The sequence below is a fragment of the Cokeromyces recurvatus genome (genome assembly GCF_025118155.1).
Source record: "Cokeromyces recurvatus strain NRRL 2243 chromosome Unknown BX663scaffold_17, whole genome shotgun sequence".
In the NCBI taxonomy this organism is placed as follows: Eukaryota; Fungi; Mucoromycota; class Mucoromycetes; order Mucorales; family Mucoraceae; genus Cokeromyces; species Cokeromyces recurvatus.
In genome coordinates this window covers 456,725-483,332 of record NW_026251403.1, presented here as the reverse complement: position 1 = coordinate 483,332, position 26,608 = coordinate 456,725, and the positions used below count along the sequence as shown (strand labels likewise).

At 30.1% G+C, this 26,608-nt stretch overlaps 7 protein-coding genes across 7 annotated transcripts; 4 read left to right on the top strand and 3 right to left on the bottom strand.

Moving 5' to 3' along the window:
• Window positions 1-1,657: 1,657 nt before the first annotated feature.
• On the top strand, window positions 1,658-2,146 carry BX663DRAFT_437007 (uncharacterized protein; the record flags this gene model as incomplete). The annotated part of the gene is made up of 2 exons (XM_051523211.1): window positions 1,658-1,891; window positions 1,949-2,146. The coding sequence occupies 2 exons, from the start codon at window positions 1,658-1,660 to the stop codon at window positions 2,144-2,146; spliced, it is 432 nt and encodes a 143-aa protein (XP_051381711.1).
• Window positions 2,147-4,245: 2,099 nt separating this feature from the next.
• Window positions 4,246-5,707, top strand: BX663DRAFT_513832 (uncharacterized protein). The gene is made up of 5 exons (XM_051528211.1): window positions 4,246-4,680; window positions 4,757-4,802; window positions 4,860-4,966; window positions 5,031-5,309; window positions 5,372-5,707. The coding sequence occupies exons 1-5, from the start codon at window positions 4,561-4,563 to the stop codon at window positions 5,531-5,533; spliced, it is 714 nt and encodes a 237-aa protein (XP_051381710.1). The 5' UTR covers window positions 4,246-4,560; the 3' UTR covers window positions 5,534-5,707.
• A 56-nt stretch (window positions 5,708-5,763) lies between these two features.
• On the top strand, window positions 5,764-14,977 carry BX663DRAFT_553065 (uncharacterized protein; the record flags this gene model as incomplete). Its single annotated transcript, XM_051531416.1, has 14 exons — window positions 5,764-6,011; window positions 6,156-7,152; window positions 7,211-7,300; window positions 7,384-8,175; window positions 8,239-8,289; window positions 8,358-8,382; window positions 8,508-10,615; window positions 10,799-11,097; window positions 11,198-11,299; window positions 11,399-11,582; window positions 11,685-12,252; window positions 12,327-13,464; window positions 13,559-14,781; window positions 14,847-14,977. The coding sequence occupies 14 exons, from the start codon at window positions 5,764-5,766 to the stop codon at window positions 14,975-14,977; spliced, it is 7,956 nt and encodes a 2,651-aa protein (XP_051381709.1).
• A 184-nt stretch (window positions 14,978-15,161) lies between these two features.
• On the bottom strand, window positions 15,162-16,061 carry BX663DRAFT_513820 (uncharacterized protein). The gene is made up of 2 exons (XM_051528210.1): window positions 15,422-16,061; window positions 15,162-15,360 (listed from the first exon to the last, which is right to left on the bottom strand). Exons 1-2 carry the CDS (start codon window positions 15,800-15,802, stop codon window positions 15,301-15,303), a joined length of 441 nt encoding a protein of 146 aa, XP_051381708.1. The 5' UTR covers window positions 15,803-16,061; the 3' UTR covers window positions 15,162-15,300.
• Window positions 16,062-17,107: 1,046 nt separating this feature from the next.
• Window positions 17,108-19,229, top strand: BX663DRAFT_513819 (amino acid permease-domain-containing protein). The gene is made up of 2 exons (XM_051528209.1): window positions 17,108-17,484; window positions 17,560-19,229. The coding sequence occupies exons 1-2, from the start codon at window positions 17,269-17,271 to the stop codon at window positions 19,033-19,035; spliced, it is 1,692 nt and encodes a 563-aa protein (XP_051381707.1). The 5' UTR covers window positions 17,108-17,268; the 3' UTR covers window positions 19,036-19,229.
• A 259-nt stretch (window positions 19,230-19,488) lies between these two features.
• On the bottom strand, window positions 19,489-21,334 carry BX663DRAFT_513816 (DHHC palmitoyltransferase-domain-containing protein). The gene is made up of 4 exons (XM_051528208.1): window positions 21,052-21,334; window positions 20,716-20,997; window positions 20,449-20,640; window positions 19,489-20,346 (listed from the first exon to the last, which is right to left on the bottom strand). The coding sequence occupies exons 1-4, from the start codon at window positions 21,274-21,276 to the stop codon at window positions 19,804-19,806; spliced, it is 1,242 nt and encodes a 413-aa protein (XP_051381706.1). The 5' UTR covers window positions 21,277-21,334; the 3' UTR covers window positions 19,489-19,803.
• A 2,415-nt stretch (window positions 21,335-23,749) lies between these two features.
• BX663DRAFT_513815 (uncharacterized protein) lies at window positions 23,750-25,412 on the bottom strand. The gene is made up of 2 exons (XM_051528207.1): window positions 24,800-25,412; window positions 23,750-24,699 (listed from the first exon to the last, which is right to left on the bottom strand). The coding sequence occupies exons 1-2, from the start codon at window positions 25,326-25,328 to the stop codon at window positions 23,891-23,893; spliced, it is 1,338 nt and encodes a 445-aa protein (XP_051381705.1). The 5' UTR covers window positions 25,329-25,412; the 3' UTR covers window positions 23,750-23,890.
• Between the last annotated feature and the right edge of the window lie 1,196 nt (window positions 25,413-26,608).

The window sequence follows — 26,608 nt, the reverse complement described above, 5'->3', positions numbered from 1 at the left end:
AACCATAAAAACTGGAATGCTATAGCAATTTTTATCCATGTCTACTTTGTTTGATAACGTATATCAGATAGTAGAAACCTATCACTTGAAGTACTGCTATAATACACTTATACTTGCTACCTGATTTGTTCCTTTTTTTTTAACAATCGATGATTTTATAATTTCCCTAAATTTACACAAATGCAATAAAAAAGACAATTAAAAGAAAAGCAAGCCATTATAGATAGACATAAATAAAACAAGATATATCGCGTTTCAAAAGAGCATCACCAACAGGTCTTTTTTCCTGTTGATTTCATATTTCGTAAAGCCATACATAGCCCAGACAATTCTCCCATTAGAAGAAAGAAAAAGAAAAGAGAAAAATATAGCTCATAAGAAAAAAAAACTAGCAACTTGTAAAGACTCGAAAGACTTTAACCTTAATAGGTTGAATGTAAAACAAAGAACAGAGAGAGTACTCTGATGGTCTTCTTTATTCAGAATTTGATTATGCTGCTTTTTGGCATGTGTCATAGGAAGTCATTCAAACTTTTTCTTATAGCTAGCAACTCTTTTATTTTTGTTGAGTATTCATTCTTGGGCTTACGTCTCTTGAAGTTAGATACATTCAAGCCTATGAACTTGAAAGGTTTATGCTTTGTGCTTAAATATTATTTAATAACAGCGTGGACCTAAAGTGCAAGAATTCTTCTCATCATGATAGAACATGGTGTATAGCTAAAAAATAGTTAATAACGGATTAAACATCGATAGACAAGATAATCTTTACTGCAAACCCTTTTACTTTTAGTTTCTTGCTTCTTACGAAGGAACAGAGAGCAAACGTGATTTGCGATATGCAATCCCTTTTCGTATAGCATAAATATGTGATCTTAATTCTATATAGAAGCTGCATTAGGGAATAATTCAAGAAGGATTGTAACGTATGGTTTTCAACCTACATAATTATCGTCAGTTAACGTAAGTAAAGATGTGTCAAACTATCAACTTAAAAGATACTTAGCTTAACTAAAAAAAAAAAAAAGACTTTTCCTTTTCTTCTTGTTGATGAAGGATAGTACCATGCTGTAGCTGCTACCTAGTACAAGCAAAAGGCATAGAAAAAAAATTATGCCACCAATCTTGTAGAAGGAATTGGCCGTCTCCTCAGGAAGAAGAGCAAGCAGTACAAGCATGTTCGTAGCAAGCAAAGATATACCTCGCAATGCCCTGTCTTGGTATACGATTACTTTTTTTCATCCTGTACGAGATAGCTACGTTGGTCAATGTTTTAATGTTACATAGAAGATGCGCCACAAAAGAAAAAGTCTGCACAAAGAAAAAAAAATAACATCACCATTAAAAGTGACACGGACAACGCCTGACTTTTTCTGAAAATATATTTGGTTAGTGTGAAACGCGAAAAAAAAAAAAAAACTTCGATCAAGTACCAACTAAATGAAGACGATACTTTTTTTTTATTACTTTATATCACTAATGACTGGTCAAAAGAAGTTCCTTAATACTGTATTTTCCAAATAAATGAGAAAATAATTCGATAAAATGAGAATTTTAAAGTTCTAAAATGAGAAAAATTATATTGGTTGATAACTAGTTTGGAAAATTTTATGTGATAATTGATAGCCAACTTTTTTTAAACATTAGCAATTTAAACATGACAAAAGATATTTACAAGGAAGATCTGTCATTAAAAGATTCTGAAAACTTTGATGATCAAACAGTCGTGGTATATTCCGGTTTGATGTCAATGATGCGTCTTACATTTGATCGAGATGAGGCTGCTATGGAAATCGATGAGGAAGTTATAAACGATTTTGAAGTAGCAAATGGAGATACAAAACAAAGTGAAGAAAAAGATAGCGAGTATGAAGAAGAAGACAATGAGAAGGTGAAGCTGGAGAAATTCGCTGAAAACCTTGCAGGTGCTATAAAAATTAAGGGTAAGAAGTCTGCAACGTCTTACAGATCATATACGGTTTCTCAAATTGTCGATTTCATTGGTTTAATCGTTGAACAGGTACCGGTAAAAGATGCTGCAACAAGAAAAGGCATTATTCTTTTAACTGCTTATCGATATCGAAAGTTATGGCATGAAACTCAAGATGTTCCTGAGAAAAAAACAAAGGGGTCGAGTTCGATTTAAGGTTTTAACGGAAGAACACACGTTGTTTGTCATAAAACTTATCGATAATTTTGCACCAATGACCTTAGAGCAGTTGAAGGAAAAGCTTATCGAACAATATCCTGATAATTCTATTTCGAAAAGCCAGTTTTATCGCCATGTTAAAGAACAACGCGCATTAAGCATAAAGAAACTAGAAAAACTTACTGAATATCGAAATTCGGATGGGAACCTCTTGAAAAGAAAAAACTACTGTTGAATCATGGTTATCTAATAATGAAATGGATTTTGAAAAGAATTGTGTTTTCATAGATGAGGCCGGTTTTAATTTACATATCAGTCGTACAAGAGGTTGGTCAAAAGCGGGCGAGCCAGCAAAAACTGTAATTCCAAAGAGCAAGGAAACTACAATCACTATTCTTGGCGCTATTTCGAACCAAGGTGTTATTGATATTTCTCGGAGAAAACCTGTTATTGTCGCTGGAACTAAAAAGAGAAACGCAGATGGGAAAATAATAGCTACAACAGCAAAAATAGGCACAAGAACCGAACATTCTTTGAACTATTTGAGTAATGCGATGGATATTCTTGACAAAAATGAGATGAAAAGTTACTACGTTATCATGGATAATGCTCCTATACATAAGCCTGTCATTGTGAGAGGGTTCATTGAGAAAAGAAGTTACAAATGTGCTTATCTTCCACCATACTCACCATTTCTTAATCCTATTGAAGAGTTTTGGTCGAAAGAAAAATATAATGTCAAAAGACGACCTTTCGATGGCAGTGATGCATTGACTCCTCAAATTATAGAAGCATGTTCTGAAGTTACTCTAGCAGACTGTAAAGGATGGACAAGGCATTCAGTTTCATTTTTCGATCGTTGTCTTCGCTGAAATGTAACAAGTAAAAAATCATAAGACAATATCTATTTGAAAAAAAAAAAAGAACGAGATCAATTCTAGACAATCTTATCTCACTTCAGCTTGGACGATCCCTTAGATGAAAAAAAAAAAGTATAATCCTACTAAGCACAAACAAACAAGTCAAAATAGAGTAAAACAAAAGAAAAAATAGAAAAGAAAACATAATAGTCCAAAAAAGAAAGCGATAAACATAAGAAGAAATAGCGATGGCCAAAGATATCCTTTAAAAGATGAGAGTTAGCACAGTTGATTGTATTTGATGATGGTATGAAAAAAAAAACAAGAGTACAGTACCAATAAGAAGAATAATTTCTGAAACTACTGGTATATTCTACAAATAATTTAAATAGAGATCAAAATTGTTCAAGTCTTTGGCGATCAATGTTAATGAATCTAGAGTATCTGAAGTGTTGTATTGTATGAAACTTAATTATTTGTACCATCTTCAAGGTATAGATATTAAATAGGCAATAACTATAAGAAAAAAAAAGACCTGAAACCAGCAAGACTTCCTCAATAGTAAATATTCTTACAATATACTCAAATGTAAAAGCTGCAGCACACGATGGAACAGAGAGATCAATGATAGTAAAAATAGGGTTGTTATCCCATTTTCTATTTGGAAGGAAAGTGAAAGTCTCATCATTTTTACCAGAGACATTGTCCTTTGATGACTAAGATATTTACATACAAACCACTTTTTATTTGTCCATTAATTTTCCTTATTTTATTTTCGCTTTTTCTCGACCCAAACTCTTATTGATAAACAAGAAAAAAAAAAAGATTCATCTCAATCATAAGCTGAAATACTGTATTCTATATCTGTTCATAATTAACGGACGCAGCAGTCTTTAATAGCTAATGAATTCTGTTAATTTTAATTTCATTATAAAATATAGAGTTCTAATTTTGTTATTATGCACTATTATTCGTATAAAAGCAATCTTTTTTTTTTTTTTTTTTTTTTTTTTTTTTTTTTTTTTTTTTTTAAATAATAAATACTTTATTCCGCCAATATTTAATACAAATAAGGTTATATTCTAGTAGAACATTCTTAACTTTTATTGATAATCTGGATTAATAGGCTTTGATATTGTCCAAGATCCTAAAAGTATCCAATAAAATGGAAGTAATTTATTACTATTTTTTTCCCTTCCTTTTATCATATAATTAACTTAAGTATGGTAAGCTTAATAAAGAGGAAAGTTAACAGGGGAAGCATGTTGAGCTACAATAGCTCCTCTTAAATACATGGAAACTCTCTATTACTTAACGTGCCATGTAATAATATTAAACTGAGTTAAAATATCAAATAAAGGAAAAAGATCTTCAATAAATAATTAGATTAAGTAAGTTGTGGAACAATTTGAAGAATAAAAAGGTAAATGTTTACAATTTATTACAGAAGAAGAAGACCATAATAACAATGAGAAAATAACCAAATATCTACCTTCCTCTTTCTTTATTTTCTTCTTCTTCCTTATTGATCTTTTAACCAAAAATAAATAAATGATACGGCCTTTTATAATTCATAATCAGATTATACATTCAAGGAATCCTTATATTCATAAATGTTGTGGCTGCATACATTTAAGAATAGGAGCCTTCTTTTCTTGTTTAATATGGATGGTATTATATAATAAAATAGGATAATTAAATACTAACTACTAATATTTTTTTTTTTTTTTTTTTTTTTTAAAAAAAGGGACTTTCTTTATATTTTACAATATTATCATTTCAGGCTAAAAGTCGTAAGTTTATTCTATTTAATATGATATACATGTACTAGACTCATCCTTTATTATTAGCTTTTTATACTCAAATGAGCGATAATAACACTGGAGTTTATCTATTTGGTTTAATCAATCTTATTTTTTTTACTATTTGTTTAGGGTCATTAATTCCTATTTATTTGGTTTGTATTATAATTCTATTATTTACAGAGTTAAAAAGTTGTTCCTTATTCTAATTTATCATAGAGATCTGCAAATGGTATGCGAATAGCCTCATTAACCATATTTATTCTAGTCTTTATTTTGTTATTGGATACATTTATAAACACAGTTTTATTCATCGTTCAAAAGGACAATTATATTCAACATTGCAGTGATATAGATTTAAACCCCTATAATCTCGATTTCACTATTCTTGATGAAAACCGATTTATAGGGAAAGAAGAGTTTTTCAACTGTAACAAAACTTGGGAAAATGAATTAAAGTTTACGATTTTATCAACTATAATAATGATAATAACTTATGTAATATATATCTTTATGTTGATATAGATGAATGCCTGTACTAATTTTACCATACATTATAGTCATATTGGACAATTACTATTTATTCCTTTACTCGAAAACTTAACCTAGAATTAAAAACAATTATTTATAGACAAATGTCACATATGCCGTCTGCAGCCATAATGGGAAATATTATACCTCCACAAAGGCCAATTGTAACCGGAGCAGATATCATGTTGTAATTGGAACAGTGGGTCGGTACAACAATCCAAAATTGGATGATTATAATACACTGTTTATTTTATATTTCATATATTTTTTTTTCTTTTTCTTTTCTTTTTTTTTCATTTTTCTCTTCCCTTTCCTCTCTATCATATATACATACATATTTTTATATATATTTTTTTTTCTTTCATTCTTCTTCCTTAATTTTTACTTTTTATTGTAATTTTATTAAAGAAAAGAAGATATCATGTCTTCCTTTCATATTTTAAATCAATATTCAAACAAAAACAAAAAAATAAAAAAATCAAATTCAACCAATAACAATAAGAAGACAAAATCTTCTTTATTTGATCGACCTCTTCCGAGAACACTTCCCCCTGGCAATTTTAATATTAACTATGAAACATATGAGTTTAACATACCAAATTATACATTTGGTAAAGCAATAGAACTTGCCGGCGCTGGTGGATTAATTGCTGTCAGTGTTGGAAAGAGGTAATAATGAATATTTAAAAGAATTTTAACAATAATAATAAAATTTGTCTTTTTTTTTTTCTTTTTCTTTTCTCTTTTTTCTCTTTTTTCGCTTTTCGCTTTTCCCCTTCCATTTTTTTATTCATTCACTCATTCTTATTCAAGAAATAAAGATAATAAGCCTATATTGGCTAAAATTTCACCACATTCTGTTCGACTTGAACGAGAATATTATGTAACAAAAAGATTATACTCATTACCAGATGGATATAAATATATACCACATGTTACCGAATATGTCTCTCTCGTTCAGGATGGCTTAGCTGCTATACTTTATCAAGATATTCAACCAAATGACTACATTTATTTCGAATATCAACAAAGGAGACATTATTTTACTCTTTTCTCTCTCAGTCAGACCACAAATAATTTTGAGATCTGGAATGATCAACTACCAATTCGAGATTGTAACGAGATTACTCTAGACACCTTTCTTGAATTTGCTATTGAATGCTGTTCGGCTCTTCAATTCCTTCATGTAAATGGTGTAGTACACGGTGAGCTGCGTCCTTCTGCCTTTCAATGTACTTATGATCAAGATCAAAAATTACGCACAAAGGTATGGAACTTTGGCGGAGGCTTAAATTCTTATGAAGAACTACTATTGACTACTTCTAGATGGAGATCTTTTATGTCTGATAATAATTATACAAACTCATCATCATCCTCTTCTCCATCTCCTCCTCCTCCTCCACCACCTCCACCACCTCCACCACCACCACCACCAATAGCAACACTATCTCAACCTACTAGTTATCATTCAAAGCGTCTCTCTAATTCTGTTTATTTCTCTCAAGTCAGTGACTATTATACGAATGCCTCTTCATCAGTTCGATTTTATTCTCCAAAAGAATTTCAATCATCTCTAGTTTATGTTAGTCCAGAACAGACAGGAAGAACATCAGATGCTTTAGATCATCGAACTGATCTATATTCACTTGGTATTATGTTTTTTATCATTTTAACTAACAACGATCCTTTTAAAGGAACAGCTATGGATATTATACATGCTATTTTATCAAAAACTGTACCTTTGGTTCATACTATTCGAAACGACATACCTCCTACCATTAGCTATATTATTAACAAATTGACCCAGAAAGTAAGATAGAATATTAATTTCTATAGATAGATGGACTACTAATTATACATGAGGTTAGACTGTAGAAGAACGTTATGATAGTGCCTATGGCTTAAGGGAGGATTTATTAGAATGTCAAAGAAGACTTTCTGAATCAAATTTTGATCAAGTAATTATTATTCATAATAATGAATTGTACCATATTTATCTTATTTATTGTCATATATATATATATATACGTATATATAATAGCTTGTTCATTTTCAATTAGGTTTACGTGATATAAATCCTGTTTTTAAAGTATCAGATAGTTTATACGGACGAAATAAAGAATCAGAACTCATGAGCTCTATCATTGAAAATACATATAATCTTCATCAACAGGAAAAGAATAGAGTAAAAATGCTACAGGCAGCGTCAATTTCTAATAAGAATAATTTAGCTACAACGACTTCTAATTCAAAAGATGCAACACCACTAAATCATATGACTATTGCAACAGAAGAAGCAACTGATGATAATAACAGTACAGAAAAAATGCCAGTTCTTTCAACGACAACAGAACAAGTATTATGTTGTGAGAATGAAAAGGAGGAGAACAATTTAATCAAAGAAGCAGACAGTTTACTACGTATTAATACATCTATATCACTTGACCATACTGCTTGCGAAGTGATCGTTCTGAAGGGGCCAGGGGGTATAGGCAAATCAACTCTGATCTCGACCCTAAGTATACAAGCTCGTCATTGTGGTTATACAGCAACAGCCAAATTTGATAAGAATCAAAAGAGGCCCTACAATGGTCTATTAAGGTGCCTTTCTTCTATTCTAAGACAACTTTTAACTGAATCAGAACAGGTTATTCGTGAGTTTTATAAGGACTTGAAGCATAATCTAGGTCCTCAATTCAGCAATGTTCGTTTAATGGTCAATATGGTACCTGAATTAAAACCTATTTTGTACGATTGTCGAGAAAGAATAAACTCACCAGATGATGATGATGCTCTTTCTAACATTTTAAATACTGAAGCTAGATTTCATTCTGTAAGTTTGGTTCCCTCTTCTTTTTTTTTTTCTTTTTAATAGAATCTAACTATACCTTATTAGGTATTTTTGAACATTATTAGAACAATTGCTAGAAGAAAATTGCTAACTTTGGTAAGTAAAAAAAAAAAAAAAAAAGACATGACATTGCATTATCTTATTATTTTTTTTTGTACAACCAGTGTCTAGATGATCTACAAGAAGCAGGTTAGTAATGAATAATACTCATATAATCTGTCTTTAATAGACCAAACTCTTGCCTATTTTTTTTTTAAATATATATAACAATTTTTTTTATTAATTATTTGTTTCCTTTCTTTTTCTTTTCATAGATGATCCATCTATTCATTTAATTAATGCACTTTTACATTCACATACAATCATGTTAATTATTTTAACTTTTCGAGATGGCGATGAAACACCTTCAAAAGTAATCAAAATTCTAGAAAAATTCGAAACAATTCATCCTATCACAACAATTGAACTTGGAACATTTAATAAAGATGTCCTTTATGAACTTGTCTTTGACACCCTCTACAGCAATAGTAGCAACAAGCAACAACAATCTCCATGGGGTATACAAGAAGAACAACAACGTATGGAGACAATAGCTCCTCTTGTAGACATCATCTATTGTTGGACCCGAGGAAATCCATTTTATGTCAAACAGTTTTTAAAGACGATGAAACGAAAAGAGGATATTTGGTTTGATTGGAATGCTAAACATTGGAAATTTAGATTAGACAATATCAAAAAATTATTTGATACAGAGCAAAAGCCTAGTATCATGAAAATTGCATCAACGTCATCGTCTACTATCAATCATAGTAATGATCTACTTCGACGAGATATGGAATATAAAAGATCTTATCATCACGTACAACAACCTCAACATGATGAACATCATATCTTTGATATCCAAAACCTTGTCTCTCATTTACGTTCTCTAGAACCAAGTGTTCAATGTTTTCTAATGTGGGCTAGCCTTATTGGTCATGTATTCAACTTTAGACGAATTAAATGGCTCATGATAGCTTCTTCAACTACAAACGGTGACCTAATCGACGATAACAGTAGTATTGGAAGTAGCCATAGTGCGGGTTATCACAACAACAGGTCAACAGTACCCATAGCTGAAGAAAACTATCCATTATCATCTGATCCTCCTCCTCCTCTCACTACTACAGCAACAGTCACTCTATTATCTGAAGATGAAGAAAGACGTTCAAGCCAAGCTATGATCGGACTTCAAGTAGCACTCAGTGAGGGCATTATTCAATACAAGTCAGGGAATGAATTTCAATTCATTCATGATCGTTATTATCAGGCTGCTTCCATGTTAATTGTTGACCCACAACAAAGAGACAGTATGCATCTTAAAATTGGCGAAATGCTGATGATGGAAGAAGAAATGGAAGAGGAGGATAATATATTCTTGACGGCATACCATCTTATGAAGAGCGAAAGACTGATTCAAATGATGGATAAAAGAAAGTGTTATCGTAGTATTTTAATTAAAGCAGGTAATGAAGCAGCATTATCAGGTGCAATACAACTCTCTTCAGCCTATTACAAATCTGCTTTATCTTTGTTGGATGAGGATATTGTAAAACGATGGCAAGATGGTCCAGACAATTCAAGTTCAGAGACTTTGAATGTTTATATGAAGATATTAGAACACGAGTTATTAAGTAATAATAGAACTGTTTATAAAGACAAACTGATTACGACAGAGAACAGCAGGAATAAAGTCACAGAGAACCTAGCCCCAGCTCGTTCTCTCATGAGTGATGAGGAACGAAGCAGCATGATAAAGCAAATTATGGACCATACTCATCACCTTCCACTTGAAAGAGCTCAAGTGTGGCGTATCAAGGCCCGTATTTACTTTGAACAATCTCAATATCGAAATGGTGTACATAATATTTTGGAAGGTTTAGAAGAATTGGGTATCCTTGTCGATACAAACATCACAGAGGAGCAAGTCCTTGACTATTATCACATTATGAAACCTAGTATTGTCAAACCTGGTTTTGAAATCTTACTGAAGGGCGGTCCCTGTCAAAACCCGAAACAGATGGCAATCATGGCTTTGTTAAATGAGGCATGTGCGGGAGCTTATTGGGTAAATCCTCTTCTGGTTGATTTCTTTGCTCTCAAATTATGTGAACATTCATTAAAATATGGCTATACAGCTGCTAGCGGTGGTGGTTTTATCTGGGCAGGTTGTACGGCAACACGTGTATCTGAATTCCACTTTGCCGCTCAATTAGGCCGATTTGGAATGACTATCAGTGAAAAATACGCAGGGAATTCAGAGATTGCAAGAGCTATTATTGTTCATCATTCCATGTTGGCTCAATGGACTGGCGCTCATGTACGAGAATATATTTATCAGTATCAAAGAGCTTATAAATTTGCTATTGCTGGTGGAGATCAGGTAAGAAAAAGAGGAATTAAATAACTCCAAGATTTTATTCTTATTTGGAGTATAAATGGTTATAGCATTAAGATAATAATATATATATATGCATATACATATATGCATATACATATATATACATATTTATATTTATATTTATATTTATATTTATATAATTTGCATAAAAAAAAACTATCATAGCTGTTTTCCTCTATGGCCTTATTTCATGTAGCATGTACATTATATTGGACAAGCTGTAACCTATCCGAACTTCATTGGCATCTCAATCATTCAATGGAAGAATGTAGCAAAGGCAATTCTAAGGACGTGCTTATACTAAACATTTCACTTTGGAGATCTATATTGGTTTTTCAAGGAAAGACCGATATCACTATGGATCCTGACACAATGATGAATGATCCGGATAGGAGTTTTGATGAACCTTCATTTGTGGAAGATATCAAGAGCCAAAGTGTTAATTCTGGGAACCCATTAAACTGGTAAATTATACATATAATAGCTAGATTTTCCTTTTCTTTTTTTTTTTTTTTTTTTTTTTTTTTTTTTTTTTTAATTTACTTATTACTTTTATATATCCAGGCATTATAGTTTTAAAATGATCCTTTTATTTCACTTTGGATTTACTCAAGAAGCTTCTGATTTAGGTTTCAAAATTTTCGATAGCTCAATTAACGAAGCATTGTAAGTATACGAAACAATGATCCTACTAAGCTATTGCTCTTCTAATCTTAACGTTTATCTTTTTTTTTTTTTTTTTTTTTTTTTTTTTTTTTTTCATAGACATCGTCATGTCGGTATAGCCATGTATTATCATTCAATGGCAATAGTTGAAAGTTTACGTGATCCAAATATAGACTCTTTAAAACATGAAAAATATAAAAGGCAGCTTAAAAAGAATGAGGCCAGACTGAATGAACTTGCATCCTATTCTGAAATCAATTACCGCATGTATCATAAAATTGTCGTAAGTATTCCTGAAATAACTGTATTTTATGCATTCAACTAAAACAGTTTTTTTTTTTTTTTTTTTTTTTTTTTTTTTTTTTTTTTTCTTGAATTCAACTAGCAAGCACAAATTTCAACTCTCGATAATATTAACATGCAGCATACTTTGGCATTATACAATGAAGTGATTGACTTATGTCTAAAAGGAAGATGGTATTCATTTTTGGGTCTTACATATGAGCTTTTATCTGAATATTATATGCGCTGTGGCTTAACTATGCTTGCTATTCCAACATTATGTAGATCATTAAAATTTTATTCCCATTGGGGTGCCTTTGGCAAAGTACAGTATCTTAAGAAAAAATACAGTAAAGAATTAAGCAGCCAAAAAATTACAGATAAAGAAGATGCAGCTATTCAAACAGAAGACGTTATTATTAGTTTGACAACAACAGTTACAGAGAAGGAAGTTAGTATTTGGGATAATAATAGTAGTGATGAGATTACACCAGATTCTTCTTTAAAAGAATTGTATGGGAACGAAGATTTTTCTGAGCATAGTGTCTTGGCAAGTAATTCCAGTATGAATAATCCTATCACCATTTTAGATGATGTTGGTTTTGATCGAGAAGACACATTATTTTCTTTAGATATGGTTGATTTAACTTCAATCATTAAAAGCTCTCAAGGTAAAGTATATGAAGCAATATGCATAAAGAATATACAAATCTCATATATATATATATATTTTGGTTATTTGTAGTTATATCTAATGAAGTAAATTCCTTTGATGAGCTGTTAAAAAAGATGATTGGTATTATTATGGCTAATTCAGGAGCAGAATCTGGTGCTATTATAATTAAAGAAGGAATTTTTGGTATTGCTGCCCATTCAGTACGTTCTACAGATATATGTGAAACCTTCGAACCTCCCCTTCCACTTTGTGATGATGATGATAAAGTATTCACTTCTATTGTCCATTACGTTATTCATACGCATGCCAGCCTTTTCATTTCAAATGTTGAAGCTGATCACAGGTTTTCTACAGGCGATAATAATATAAAGAAAGGAGCTGTCATATGCATGCCTATTATGCATAAAAATACACTAGTAGGAGTCCTTTATCTTCAAGCCAATTTGAATACTTTTACACATAAACACGCTAATGTTCTTGCTATTTTGTGTGACCAAATCGGTATCTCGATCACTAATGCGCTCTTATTTAAATCAGTTCAAAAGGCAACTATGGCAAATGCGTTAATGATTGAAAGACAATTGAAAGCACTAGAAGAAGCTCGAGCAAGTAAAGAACAAGCGCTTCATGCCACAAGAATGAAATCTAACTTCTTGGCAAATATGTCACATGAGTTACGCACGCCATTTTCCGGCTTTTATGGCATGATTTGTCTTTTGAGTGAAACACGGCTTGACGTTGAACAACGAGAGCTTATTTTAATCGCAAAACAAAGTTGTGAAATGCTCTTGCATATCATTGATGATTTATTGGATTTTTCTAAATTAGAAGCACACAAAGTTAAATTACTTTATGGTCTATTTTACATAGAGGACTTGATTGCTGATCGTATAGAACTGTTGATTACACTCGCTACAAATAAGAATGTTGAACTATATTATTTTATTGATGAAGACGTGCCTTCCATCGTATATGGTGATGGAAATCGTATTGGTCAGATTTTAATGAACTTGATTGGAAATGCTATCAAGTTTACACATCATGGAGAAGTGATTATTCGATGTGGAATAGATAAGGAAAGCATAGCAGTTGAAGAAGATAATATTATCCTTAAAATCTCTGTTCAAGACACTGGTATAGGTATGTCTAAAGATGAAATTAAGGGACTATTCTTGCCATTTAGTCAAGTAGACGGATCAACAACTAGGTAACTAGATATGATATGATATGATATATAAATATATACTATTCATAGTACATAATTATTTTATATTGACATTATATATATTTTCTATTATAAGAAATTTTGGTGGAACAGGCCTTGGTCTTTCAATTTGTTTACAACTTGTCAAATTGATGCATGGCGATATTCAGGTTAATTCTGCTGTAAATCAGGGTTCTACATTTACGTTTACAATTCAAGTAAAAAATGGGAATACTATAGCTGAGCCTGATATTAGTTATGATTTACAATCCAATACTATTAAGGAACTTCGAGACCAGTTGGGACAACCTCGCATTTTGATTATTAGTGAGGAAAAGACTAAGTTGATGATCCAGGCCTTTATTCCTTGGATACAATATTTAGAACAAAAAGATAACGTTGTAGAAGGTATTCAACTTGCTATTGAGAACTCAAAAAAAAATATACCCTTTGATTGTGTTATTATGAACTCTTCCCGTTCAGACACTCTATTAGAGGTTATCAAGTATATTGAAAATACGCCTAGTCTAAAGAATATAAGTATATTACTTTTGATTGCGCCTACAGTTGATAATATTCGTCGCCATTTTACACATAATACACATGATGATACAGAGAATGATTATACAACACCCTTTCCTTATCAGCACATATTTCACCCTTTAGTTACTCGATTATTAAAACCTATCAGGACAGTAAAATTATTAAATGCCTTAATTCGAGTTGTTTCAAAATCAGATACAACAACAACAACTACTACTACTACTACTACCATCCTAGAGTCAAATCATACTACTGTTAACAATTTAGGATTAGATGATCAAACTTTAATTTCAAGTTCATATTCTGTAGCACCAGCTATTAGTAGCACGAATGTGACAAATGACAATAATAGTAATATGATGAAGAGGCAGCACAAAATAGACCAATTACCTAATGAGAAAACAGCAATCACAACCCAACTTGAACCAGAGCCGGCTATTATCGTTACATCTTCTTATTCAAGAAAAAATCATGGAACCTTCTCACCCGAAGAACTAGCTATCTTCAAAGGACAAAAAATTTTAATTGCGGAAGATAATATTATTGCACAAAAATTGATTATTAAACAGCTGAAAAGATTAGGATTTATTGTTGAAAAATGTAATAATGGATTTGAATGTTTTGATACATGGAAAGCGAGAGGACCAGGATATTTTGTATTAGCTTGGATTGACCATCATATGCCAGGTTGTGATGGATTAGAAGCTACAAAAAAGATTCGTGAATATGAGAAAAGAATGAATTATAGTCCTCTTTTACCCATTATAGCGTTGACAGGTAGGAAGAATGAAAACAGACCATATATGTATATATCAATAAATAACATGTATATAATTATATAGCTGATATACAACTAACTTCTCAAACAAACTGTCTAAATGCTGGAATGAATGATTATGTGACTAAACCTTTAATGCAAAAGGATCTTGCAATAATCTTACGGAAATATTGTTTAGGTTCTAATAATTTATAATAATAATAATAATAATAATAATGTATACATGTATATGGATATATATTTATAGACTTGACCAAACTAAAATAGTAAAAATAAATAAATAATTATATCAAAAACAAAAGATGTTAAATAAATGAGTCTTCATTTCATTTTTTTTTTTTTTCATTAAACACATAATTAAGATTTATCTATCTCAACATTACGTTTTAAATGATAACTTTATTTACATGAACAGAAATATGTGGTATATAAGTGTTTAGAGCCTATCATTATCACTCTTTCATACGCCTTTTCTTAGTGTTATTATCTACAAAGGAAAGAACTTAATACTTGAGACACTATACTATCTTTATCATTATTATTTTACCTGATTCAAAATTTGATGTAATTCTTTTCTCCTAACAAATGATATTAATCCATGTTTTGAAGATAATAATTTTTGATATCTAATAAACTTACTGTATTAAGCCAGGCAGTATCCTCTATTACTGATTTTGTATCCTCCGTACGCTTTAAAATAGATAACCAAAGATTCAATAAATTATCCGTTTGATCTACAGTTTTTGAAAATCGCTGTAACTTATCTTGAGTCTCTTCAAAGTTTTCTAATACTGTTTCCAAGACTTTATTTATTGATTGAACCGTTTCGTATTCTTGTTTTAGTTGATCATTAACTTGACTAGACTTGTTTGGATTTCCAGTTGGTGGTTCCGTTTGATTTTGAGGTCTAGTAAGAATAGTTGATCTTCGATTACTTTTATTCAATAATAAACTTTGTCTAGACGTTGTTGACTGCAAGCCTACTGGTGCTTCAATTACTTGTTCATCATAATCTTCCATTTATAATTTGAGGCCTTTTAACTGGTGTACTTTTTTTTCTTTCTTTTCTTTTTTTTTTAAGAAAAAAAAAACGAAATCAACGTCACAACTTGTACATGAATATGTAATTTTTTTGTTTTTCTTTTAAACACTATAAGGAAAATATAAGAACATTGTATATGATCGATTATTGTCCTTATTTCCTAGCAATAGATATATATTTACTGAATCAAGCAAAGTTATGATAGAAGCTTACATTCTAAAAATGGACATAGTAAATATATAAAGGTAGTGATAAAAACAAAGAAAAGAAAAAAAAATCATAGTCGCTGAGCTTAAATTAGAAATATTTTTTCTTATTATTCTATTTATGACATCCATTATTATAGACTACATATTTAGTTTCTATGGTAACTATACCTAACAATTAGTATCATTAATAAATGCTGTTTTGTATTTTTTTATTTTTATTTATTTTTATTTATTTTACATTTTTAACTTCACATGCATAGCAACAATAAAATGTACCTTATTTTCTAGAAAATTTAATTTGTTCAAATTTTTCTTGATTTAGGTTAAACAGTGGGGGAGAAAGTTGAGTGAACAAAATTGACTCATACGCTTTAAACATACTTCCAGCCAATCATTTTTAAGGAATGTATTTTAATGCTACTCTAAATAATTTGGTATAACCTTACAATAGCATCTGCATATTATTATTTAATATTAAATCATTTGAAATGTTTCTAGTCTTTTTTGTATCAACAGCCCTTTGTCTACTTGGTACTTTTCATTTATATATCCAAATAGTTAAGGCTATCTACAGATGAAATACATGTCCAATAATAGACTCTTTATTTTTTTTTTTTGTGGAAAACAGTGCTATATTGAATAGGTAATACAGTAAATCTGTGCTGTGTAAAATAAAAAAAAAAATAGCTCGACATGTTTCAAAAAAAAAAAAAAAAGGTGATTTGATGCCTGTAGTAGACCCTTATTTTTATTTTTATTTTTTTTATTTTTATTTTTTTTATTTTTATTTTTTTTTTTTCAATAGTTTAGCGTACATACTTATTATTCATAATAGTAAAATAAAATAGTTTGTTTGTTTTTCTGATTCTGATATTCAGTCAATAAATTTTGATTTAATAGTTGTTATCTGTTTTTTTTTTTGGGAAAAAATAAAATAAAAGAAAATTTATTATCAAGGAATCATAATTAAAGAAAATCGAAATAATAGTTTAATTTTATTCAGAACTACTATTAACGGAATCAAAGCTGAATATCGTAATTCAAAAAAAAAAAAAAAAAAAAAAATTTTCTACAAAAAAAAAAAAATGTCTCATTTTTCTTTATACATATAAATGACAATCGAAAATCATTTATTTATTCATATTTATTCATTCAATTTTTTTTTTCTTATTTATTAAATAACTCGTCAGTTACATTCTAATAAAGCATAAATAATTAGACACACATACATATAGATGACAGTACATCATAGCGCCAGTCTCGGCTCTGATGCCCCTACTGGATGTTCAAACGTTTCAGTACCTCCCTATAGTAGTAATGGTGAAATAAACAAGGAAAACTCTATTACTTCTATTGAAGCAGGCTTAAATGCATCAGATAGTCAGTCTATTGGATCAGATGAAGGACCCGCTGTTGTGCCTCATATGGGTCTTATCAGTAGTTGTAATATGGTAAGCGGGGGAGTTAAGAAAAAAAAAAAAGAAAGATCTATTTTGAAACAATTTTATTGATCTATCTATATTTAGATTGTAGGTCTTATTATTGGTAGTGGTATTTTTGCTACTCCTGGCCCTGTTACCTTAAAGGTTCAAGCTGTTGGCCCTTCTTTGATTGTTTGGACGATTGGTGGTCTATTGAGTATGATAGGTGCTCTTTGCTATGCAGAATTAGGTACGATGATTACAAAATCAGGTGGCGAATATCAATACTTGAAATCAGCTTATGGCCTTTGTCTTGGTTTAACTTTTAGCTGGTCTAATCTTTTATTATCTAATCCTATCGGTACTGCCTCTATTGCTACTGTGTTTGCTCAATACATTATGGAAATGGCCTATTTCGACCCTTCAAATACAGAGGGTATAAGTACAGATATGCCTGATTATGCAGTTAAACTTGTTGCTATTGCCTGTATTTGGGTAGTTGTACTTTTCAATGCATTCGGTAGAAAAGCAGGTGCAATGGTAGCTAATGTCTTTACAGCAGCTAAATTATTAGCTCTTGCTATGATTATTATCATTGGTTGGATTTGGCTTGGCAGAGGACATACTGAAAACTTCAAGAATGCATTCCATAATAGTTCTACAAATGCACTTGATTATGGTACCGCTATGTACATGGCTTTATTCGCTTACAACGGTTGGAATAATTTAAATTACGGTGTCGCTGAAGTAAAGAACCCTCAACGTAATTTACCCTTGGCTATTACTATTTCTTGTATCCTAGTAACATTAGTATATGTCTTGGGTAATATCGCTTATTTTGCTACCCTTCCTATCTCCACTGTCGCTAATTCTTCCACTGTTGCTATGCAGGTTGGTATGGTTGCATGGGGTAAAGGCGGCGCTTATTTCTTTGCCCTGATGGTCGTCTTATCGACCTTTGGTGCTGTCAATGGTAACATCTGGGCCGCCTCTCGTGTTGTTTTAACGGCTGCTAATGAAGATGGTGTTTATATGCCATCCTTTTTCGGTAAATTAAATGAAAAGCGTCAATCACCTATCTGGGCCCTTATACTTGTGGGTATCATTGCAACTATCTGGTGTATTCCCGGTAACTTTACTTATCTTGCCAAAATGTACAGTTTCATCTACTGGTTGTTCTATGGTATCGCTGTCTTTGGTTTGATTATTATGCGTTTTAAAAAGTCAACCAAGAATTTACACAGACCCTTCAAGATCTGGCTCCCCTTTGCTATCTTCTTTTGTATTATTGATATTTATTTGGTCATTGCCCCCTTAGTTGATGCTGGTTCTGCAGGTGTCTACCAATATATTATTTGTATCGTTATTGGTCTTTTGGCTATCCCTATTTGGTTTGTTCGTGTGAAAAAACCACATATCGGTCGTATGTTATTTGGTTGGATTCCTAATTATCAAGAGGCCTATATCGTTCAGGATAAAAGAAGGAGAAATCTTCGTAAGGCTCGTTTGGAGGCTGCTGCTGCTGTTGGTGCCGCCATTCCAGAATCTACTTTGGTTGGAAATGATAATTCTAAAGCATAAACAACACCCCCCCTCTCCCTTTCCCTCTCCCTTCCCCTCTTTTTATATATTTATATACATATTTAGAGTCATTTTTTTTTATCTCAAATGTCCTTCGCTTAAATACCCACGAGTGATATTCGCTTTATTTACTATATATACATATATATATATATTTTCTATCATCATTTCTCATTTTGTAGCTTTTATCATTCTATAATACATTATATTTAGTATATAATTTAATTATAATAAATTAGAAACAATCACATGTGTTTGTATTTATATATATTTCTTGAAGTTTATTGACATTATGAATTTTATTATTATTCAATAAAATAAATTATATCAAGTGTAGACTAAATTTGGTACATTTTAATAATTGATGTATATGTTGTATGGTATATAAAATGGAAATATGGATATATATAAACAGTATATAATATACTCTTTATACAAGAATAAATAAAATGAAAAATAAAATGAAATGAAATGAAAAAAAAAAGGTTATGTGTACTGCATAATAGTATAGATAGATATAAGTGATGGGAGCTTTGACAATATACACAATTTACAATTATAAACAATGAATATATATAAAAGATGAATGAATATTACGAGTAAAACGGAGTTGCATCTGATGATTTCTTGTTAGTAACAATAGGTTGAGAATGAAATAAAGTGCTCTCTATATATAATCTATATCCAAGCGACTGTAGTATTGCAAAAGAAATGAGAGAGAAGGAAAGAAATCTATTTAAATATACAAAAATAACAATTCACTCTGATTTACGGCTTTACTATGGATGAAAAATGATGATAATGATCTACTAAAGTCGTTGCGGTGGATGCAAATGTAAGAGTTGATTCTGGTGTATTTGATACTGCTGTAATAGGATGATGAATTGATTTATCTTCAATTATTGTATTAACACTATAGGTATTTATATCATTTAATAGTATAGGAGATGGAGCCGTATGATCTATTTTTGTTGCTTGGCAATAATAATATCCCTCATTCATGGTATTATACGCTAAGGGTGGAGGTATAACATCAATTGCAGAGGAAGACATATCGATTACTGAGGAGGATAAAGCCCATTGAGAGCTTGCGTTGGAAGAATATCGATTTAGTGAAATAGTGGATGTATTATGTAATTTTTCCGTTGTGAGTGTTGTACTGTTTTCAACTTCTTCATCAAGATATTTTGTACTAATAGGAAAATCTAAACCAGTGCCGCTCATAGGCCTTGGTAAAAACCAAAATATTGGATATTTTCCTAATACAGATTGAATATTTTTATATATCCCTTGATCATAGGGGCATTTAACCTAAAAAGTAAGAAAAGAAAAAAAAAAAAAAAAAAAAAGAGTTAAATATACTCATAAAAAAAAAAAAAAGAGAGAAAGTCTACTCTGTATTTTCTTATTTACATTATGAATTTTGCCCATGCCTTTTATTGTAAGTGATCTACCTTTTTCCCAGCCTTCGATAGTTGTTGTATTGGTAGTAATGCAATAAATATGATAGATTGTCAAAATACCGACAGAAATCATGATAGCTGCTGTCAAAATCATATTGATAGAGATAAAGATGGCTTCTAATGTTGTGGGGTATATATGATACTATCAAACTTGAAGTCAGTTTTATATGTATTTAAGCGTATACATATATTTGATGTATATAAATATAGATATTACATGATGCATATCTCTTATAATTTGAGCTAACCTGCAGCTTAGGAGAGTGAATAGATATATAGTGCACAGATCGACATAAATTAAAAAACGAAAAAAATGACAGTAGTTTGCAAAACCAATACAATTATCTACCCAAGGACAATGATGATCCATTTTCAATACACATCGATTACAGCAAGAACAATGATGTGTTCTCGGTGGCTTATAATTTTTACATGTTTTACAGTATCGTAATGTGTGAGTTGATTTTTTAACTTCAATAAATGCTTGTTGTCTCGGCACCTAATATAATAAATAAGAAATTTGATTCAACTAATATACACAGTACAATATTACCCATTGGTTAGGTACTGATCCAGGATCTGTTTTGCATGTAAGAAAATAGTTTATCAAAACCATAAATATTAGATAATTTAAGGATACAAGTATGAGAATTAATTGAATACTGTTATTCATTGAATAAAGAAAGGGATAAATAACAATTGCTTGTGATGTACAAGCGATAAAAAGAGTTAATATTGTCACGCATGTTATTATCGATAGTCCTTTTAAGTTTTTCATTTATATATTTATAAAGAGGAGAAAAAGAAAAAGGAGAAAAGGAATTAAAAAAAAAAAAAAGAAAAAAGAAAAAAAAAGAGATAATTATATAACTGCTACTGTAAATGGGTATATTTTATAAATGAATATAATTTTTGTATTACTCTAGTAGTACAACGAAGAGGAGTTTAATAGTTTATATAGGAGAACTCGGATATAATGTAGTTTTTTTTTTTTTTTTTTTTTTTTATTTTTTTTCATTTTTTTTTTCATTTTTTTTTCTTTATTTTATTTTATCATCTTTAGCCGTGTATGTTGCAGAGTAACGAACTGAAATAGAAAATATTTCGTTCTTGAAGTATGAAATATATTTCACGCTATTTTCTATGATATGCATATTCATAACACTACTATTTACATGGGGACAGGGTTTTATACACGTTCATAATTAACATATAAAGCGAATAGTTTTTTTAACTTCTAGTATAATATAATATTGAGTATTTTTAGCCAATCAAGTTGCTATTTAAGCATATCCTGTACTATCTTTTGTCATGTAGTAGAATCTACTAGTGGCTATAAGGAGAGACTGGTTTATCATTTATTCTTTTATTCTTAAAATTCTTTCCAAAAAAAATTTTTTTTAACCTATAAGATGTTTATTTTAAAATGAGCTTATAATTCGCCACCAAAATCGTTATCTGTCCAGACTAATCTTTTTTTTTTTTCTTTTTAAATGAAAGAGTAAGACCCGATCGATAAAATGGATTACTTACGCTATGCTAAATGTTAAAAGTGTGTTCTTGATATGAAGAATTCAATAACATTAGTGAATCATATTTATAAGAGTCTGTATTAAAAACTCTTCAACAATCTTGAAGAAAGTGAAGCAATGATGCTTGTTGTAGAAGAATAAAATCGAATTTATCCAGTTAGCAGAAACAAACTGTTCTATAATACGTCGATAACATAAATATTAAAAACCTTGAAAATTTATCATAATCTTTCGATTTTCGAATATAAATTAATTACCATCTTGATAACATTTTATCAAAATGGGTGTGTTGTTTCTCACTTTTTTTTTTTTTTTTTTTTTTTTTTTTGGCTTGCACGATTGGTGAATACAATTCACTGCGCTAAAGATTCAAAAACAAAAAAAAAACCCGATTCAATCCTCTTCTCTCTCCCCCCCAAAAAAAAAAAAAACTTGAGGTGTCTTAACTTTTAAACTATGTTTTCGTTGCTAATCTATCAACTTCAATAAATGTTTGTGTGATTTAAAAAATAATAAGAACAAGAGTGCGCAATAATAACCTGTCACTTTCGAACGTTTAAAAATGATAATAATGATGAATCAAAGAATTCAGTCAATATCCATCATGCTCAACTACAAAGCTTAACAGACATAAATTTAAGTTTGAAAATAGGGCTCTTTTTCAGATTGAATTTAATGTAATAAAGCCTTTATCTTGAAAGCTCAAAAGAGTTTATTTTTTGTTAGATTACTGATAATTTCCTTATTTGTATTTTGAACTATTTTAATTATAGAGGATTTAAAGATTTAGGTTAGCTTTAAGTTAAATACATCAAATAGAAGAACTGATTAATACTCTTTTTTTTTTTACGCTGGCTTGAAAAAAAAAAAGCTGAATTTACATATCCTATGCCTTTTTTTTTTATAAAATAAAATAAAATCATGCCTTAATACTTTGTATGCGTTGTTTAGTTCTAGAGACAGCAAAACAAAAACATGAAAACAAATTTAAAACCCCGTATATATAAAGAAGGAAGAGAAATACAGTGTGTTTTTATTTTTTATTTTTATTTTTTTTTAAAAAGCATACGTTATAATTCAGTTTAAAAGTCTTCTTGTCTGAACTACATTTAGCATGTGAGTAGTTGGATTGTTTATCTTTTTTCTTTTTTTTTTCTTTTTTTTTCCCCCTTTTTTTTTCTGTGTATTAAATGAATAATTATGTCATTTATGTATTTGTAAAATACATGTTGTAGTTGTATACTATTGTCTGCCCACACATCCACTCCTCTTTTCTTTTTTTTGTTTCGCCTAAACATATCAAAATAAGAAAGAGTCAATATTTTATTACCCGGAATAAACACATGTACACTTCTTTGTGGTGGTGGTGATTCCAATAAGAAAAAAAAAAATAATATATCATCAGTCATTTAATTTTACCATTCCTGAAATCTAAAGTATATTTTGTTGTATTAAAGTTTAAATAAGCTTAAGAGTGATTCAATCATACTACTGCTACTACTACGAAGTCATGACAATGCAAGTTTATTATTAATTCGATAATAAGCTATAGCTGCATAATAGAATTTATGTCATTATACTAATTTTTACGTGTAAAATATGTCATTTATTAATAGTTAATTTTTTTTTTTTTTTTTTTTACAATTACTCAAGTTAAATACAATAATATGAAACATATGTATTATACATTATTATTATTATTATTTTATTATTATTATTATTATAAGTAAATTTATATATTAGTAATTATATAGTTATAAGTAGAGACATAAATTAAGTAGTAATAGTAAAAAGGTAAGTAAATGTATGTAATAGTAATTAGTAACAGAACTTCTATAATTTAAATTAGAATAAGTGGTATTAATGTTTCAGCTCATTATGAGAATAATAATAATCTGAACAAGGTGTAGCAGGTGAAGACGGTTCAGAGGATGTAGGTGAATTAGTTACGGAAGGTAACCTTGAACTAGTTCTTGAATCTGTTGTATTTATATAAATGGGATGAACAGACTTAAGAGGTATATGTTGGAATAAATGAGCTGTAGTATCTTCATCATTATCAGAGTTAATATATGTAATATCATCATCATCGTTGTCGTCTTCTTCTTCTTCTCGATCAGAATTAGATTGAATAGAAGAATGTGAGTGATAGATTTCCTTTGACGATAATCGCATCATGGCTTCTGTATCATCAGCTTCACGTAATAATAAAGTCTTCATGAATGTCTCCATCTCGATTGAACGTACAAAGTTCATAAATGTATTTTTGATAGGAATTGGAGAATCAATATAATCTAAACGTGTACGACAATCAGGTCGAATGATGGGGAGATATTGACGGAAACAAAAGAAGGCAAGTGTGGCGTAAATAGATCCTCCAACAAGGTCGATTAAATAATGATGTGTTAAATACATTGTAGCAAACCACATCCATAATACATGAAAGACACAATAAGGTCTTGCCTTTGGGTATAACCAAGATAAAAAGAACATTTCTATTGTAGCACATCCTGAATGAAGTGATGGGAATGCTCCAAAAACAAGTGGTGAATTACCAAATGTGGTTCCATAAAGATTTAGACCCAAAATTTTATCAATTCTGGCAAGACCACCTGGTTGACCGTGTATTGAATAGTCAGCTGGTGCAGAGCCATAACTAAGTTCGTACCCTAATAAAAGGAATAAATAAATAAATAAATAAATGAATAAATAAATATATAAATACACATTTGCATATTTATATAATTTGTTTCTTTTCATTCAATTTACATGGAGGAGAAGTGGGGAAAATAAGTTGAGTCAAGACACCTGCTAAATTCATATAACCAAATGCTTTACCAAAAACAGGAAGAGTGCCTGGAGGACCAAAGATAAAGAGTGCCAAAGCAAAAATAAATGGGAAAGCAAAATGAATGATACCATAAGGTAACCATGCAAAGATATCTAGTATAGGATGTGTATGTTGAGATATAATTTCTGATAAATTAGCTCCATAAATGATTCGTTCAAGAGTAGGTAAGATATCGACAAAGATATGTTTTGGCTTAATACTATTTGGAATAAATTGAACGGCATAAAATGTAATAAGCCATGTAAAAACAACCATTGCAGGTACTGTAAAACGTCTAATATATGGTATAAATGGTGATGATAAAAGTAAAATAGCTAATAAAAGTCGACACCATAACGGTGGAAATTGAATATAAACAATGTCAAATATAATAATTGCAGTAAAAAAAGGGTATTGCAGCCAACTCCATTTAAAGGAGTTGAACTTGTTCATTATTATTTGCAGCATCTATACAAATATATAAATGTATAAATAAATATGAATATTTATTTTTTTTTAGAAAAAAAAAAAATTAAAAAATTAAAAAAAAAATAATAATAAAAATAGGGGCTTTTTTTATTTTTTATTTTTAAGGAGCACCATCTCTTTTATATGTATTTTTCCTTGGAAAAAAAAAAAATATTAATGTAAAACCAGCTGTCAAGAAACATTGTTATTTCATTTGCAGAATTCCTTATTGGAGAATCTTTTTACCGAAATCATATTGTCTTAACCTTAATCATTATCATTTTCTTGGTTTTTTTTTTGTCTTGAATCAATAATAATAAAAAAAATCCATTGTTGCTTAAAAAGTATAATTTTACTGTTCTTTATGTTTATAAAAATAGCATTTCTGGTATGTTGATTATGATTTTTATTTCTCAGGGCAAATACATGAAAAAAAAGAAGCCTCCAATTCTTATCCTCGAGTAGAAAATATAAAAAATAAAATGAAAAGGGAAGCGATTATTGTCCTAGTAAAGATCATAACTTTTTCGCCTCCCTTCCCACTATACTTTCAGGCACATAAGAAAGTTTATTACTTTTGTAATAAACTGTATAAAGAGACATGTCTCAGCTATAAGGAGCCCTGTTAGAATATTTTATCAGTAGCTGAAGAGGTAAAACTTAGTTGATCCTTCTCGTAAATCTTTATTAAAATCAAAGAGTTTTACCGATTATATTTATATATCCCCTCTTAAATACAAATCCTCTTTGTGTGTGTGTGTGTGTGTGTGTGTGTGTGTTTTTATAAATATCATCAGTTCTTTAGGAGAAAGAAGGGCGTTTTTTCTCCCTCTTTTGGCCTTAAATAAGGATAGTCCCTTTCTTATTCAAGAGATTGAAAATGAAAGCATAGATTGGAGCAAAAATAGTGATTTTATAAACATGATAGGTTTTAGCATACATATATGATGTCCTTTTAGTAGATCAAAGTGTGATATACTTAACTAAAGAAAAAGAAGTTATTCTTTTCATCTAATAAAGACGTTACAACTATAGTGTTGGTGTAATTTATGAGACAGATGCCATTGACTCGAAGCTGTGTAAGTACAAAGGTGTTTAGAAGAAGACTGCATTCAATAGCAAAAAGAGAGAGAGTGAGGCAACTGTATACCTGCAAAGACTATTAACGTAAATACAATAGTAGACACACGTAATAGGTTTAACAATAAAGGATTAGACACTTTAGATGCTCATAACTTGCTAAGATGATATCTCCGTACAAGTAGTACGACTATGTAGTA

What these genes read in the sequence shown, in the direction of transcription:
- BX663DRAFT_513832 (XM_051528211.1), top strand. Translation starts at nt 4,561, where the DNA reads ATGATACGGCCTTTTATAATTCATAATCAGATTATACATTCAAGGAAT. An exon ending in CATTAATTCCTATTTATTTG is followed by an intron (nt 4,967 to 5,030) that starts GTTTGTATTATA and finishes AATTTATCATAG; the next exon opens with AGATCTGCAAATGGTATGCG. An exon ending in TAATAATGATAATAACTTAT is followed by an intron (nt 5,310 to 5,371) that starts GTAATATATATC and finishes CATACATTATAG; the next exon opens with TCATATTGGACAATTACTAT.
- BX663DRAFT_513820 (XM_051528210.1), bottom strand. Translation starts at nt 15,802, where the DNA reads ATGGAAGATTATGATGAACAAGTAATTGAAGCACCAGTAGGCTTGCAG. An exon ending in ATACTGCCTGGCTTAATACA is followed by an intron (nt 15,361 to 15,421) that starts GTAAGTTTATTA and finishes ATCATTTGTTAG; the next exon opens with GAGAAAAGAATTACATCAAA.
- BX663DRAFT_513819 (XM_051528209.1), top strand. Translation starts at nt 17,269, where the DNA reads ATGACAGTACATCATAGCGCCAGTCTCGGCTCTGATGCCCCTACTGGA. An exon ending in TTATCAGTAGTTGTAATATG is followed by an intron (nt 17,485 to 17,559) that starts GTAAGCGGGGGA and finishes ATCTATATTTAG; the next exon opens with ATTGTAGGTCTTATTATTGG.
- BX663DRAFT_513816 (XM_051528208.1), bottom strand. Translation starts at nt 21,276, where the DNA reads ATGAAAAACTTAAAAGGACTATCGATAATAACATGCGTGACAATATTA. An exon ending in GATCAGTACCTAACCAATGG is followed by an intron (nt 20,998 to 21,051) that starts GTAATATTGTAC and finishes TTATTATATTAG; the next exon opens with GTGCCGAGACAACAAGCATT. An exon ending in TTATAAGAGATATGCATCAT is followed by an intron (nt 20,641 to 20,715) that starts GTAATATCTATA and finishes CAAGTTTGATAG; the next exon opens with TATCATATATACCCCACAAC.
- BX663DRAFT_513815 (XM_051528207.1), bottom strand. Translation starts at nt 25,328, where the DNA reads ATGCTGCAAATAATAATGAACAAGTTCAACTCCTTTAAATGGAGTTGG. An exon ending in TTTCCCCACTTCTCCTCCAT is followed by an intron (nt 24,700 to 24,799) that starts GTAAATTGAATG and finishes TCCTTTTATTAG; the next exon opens with GGTACGAACTTAGTTATGGC.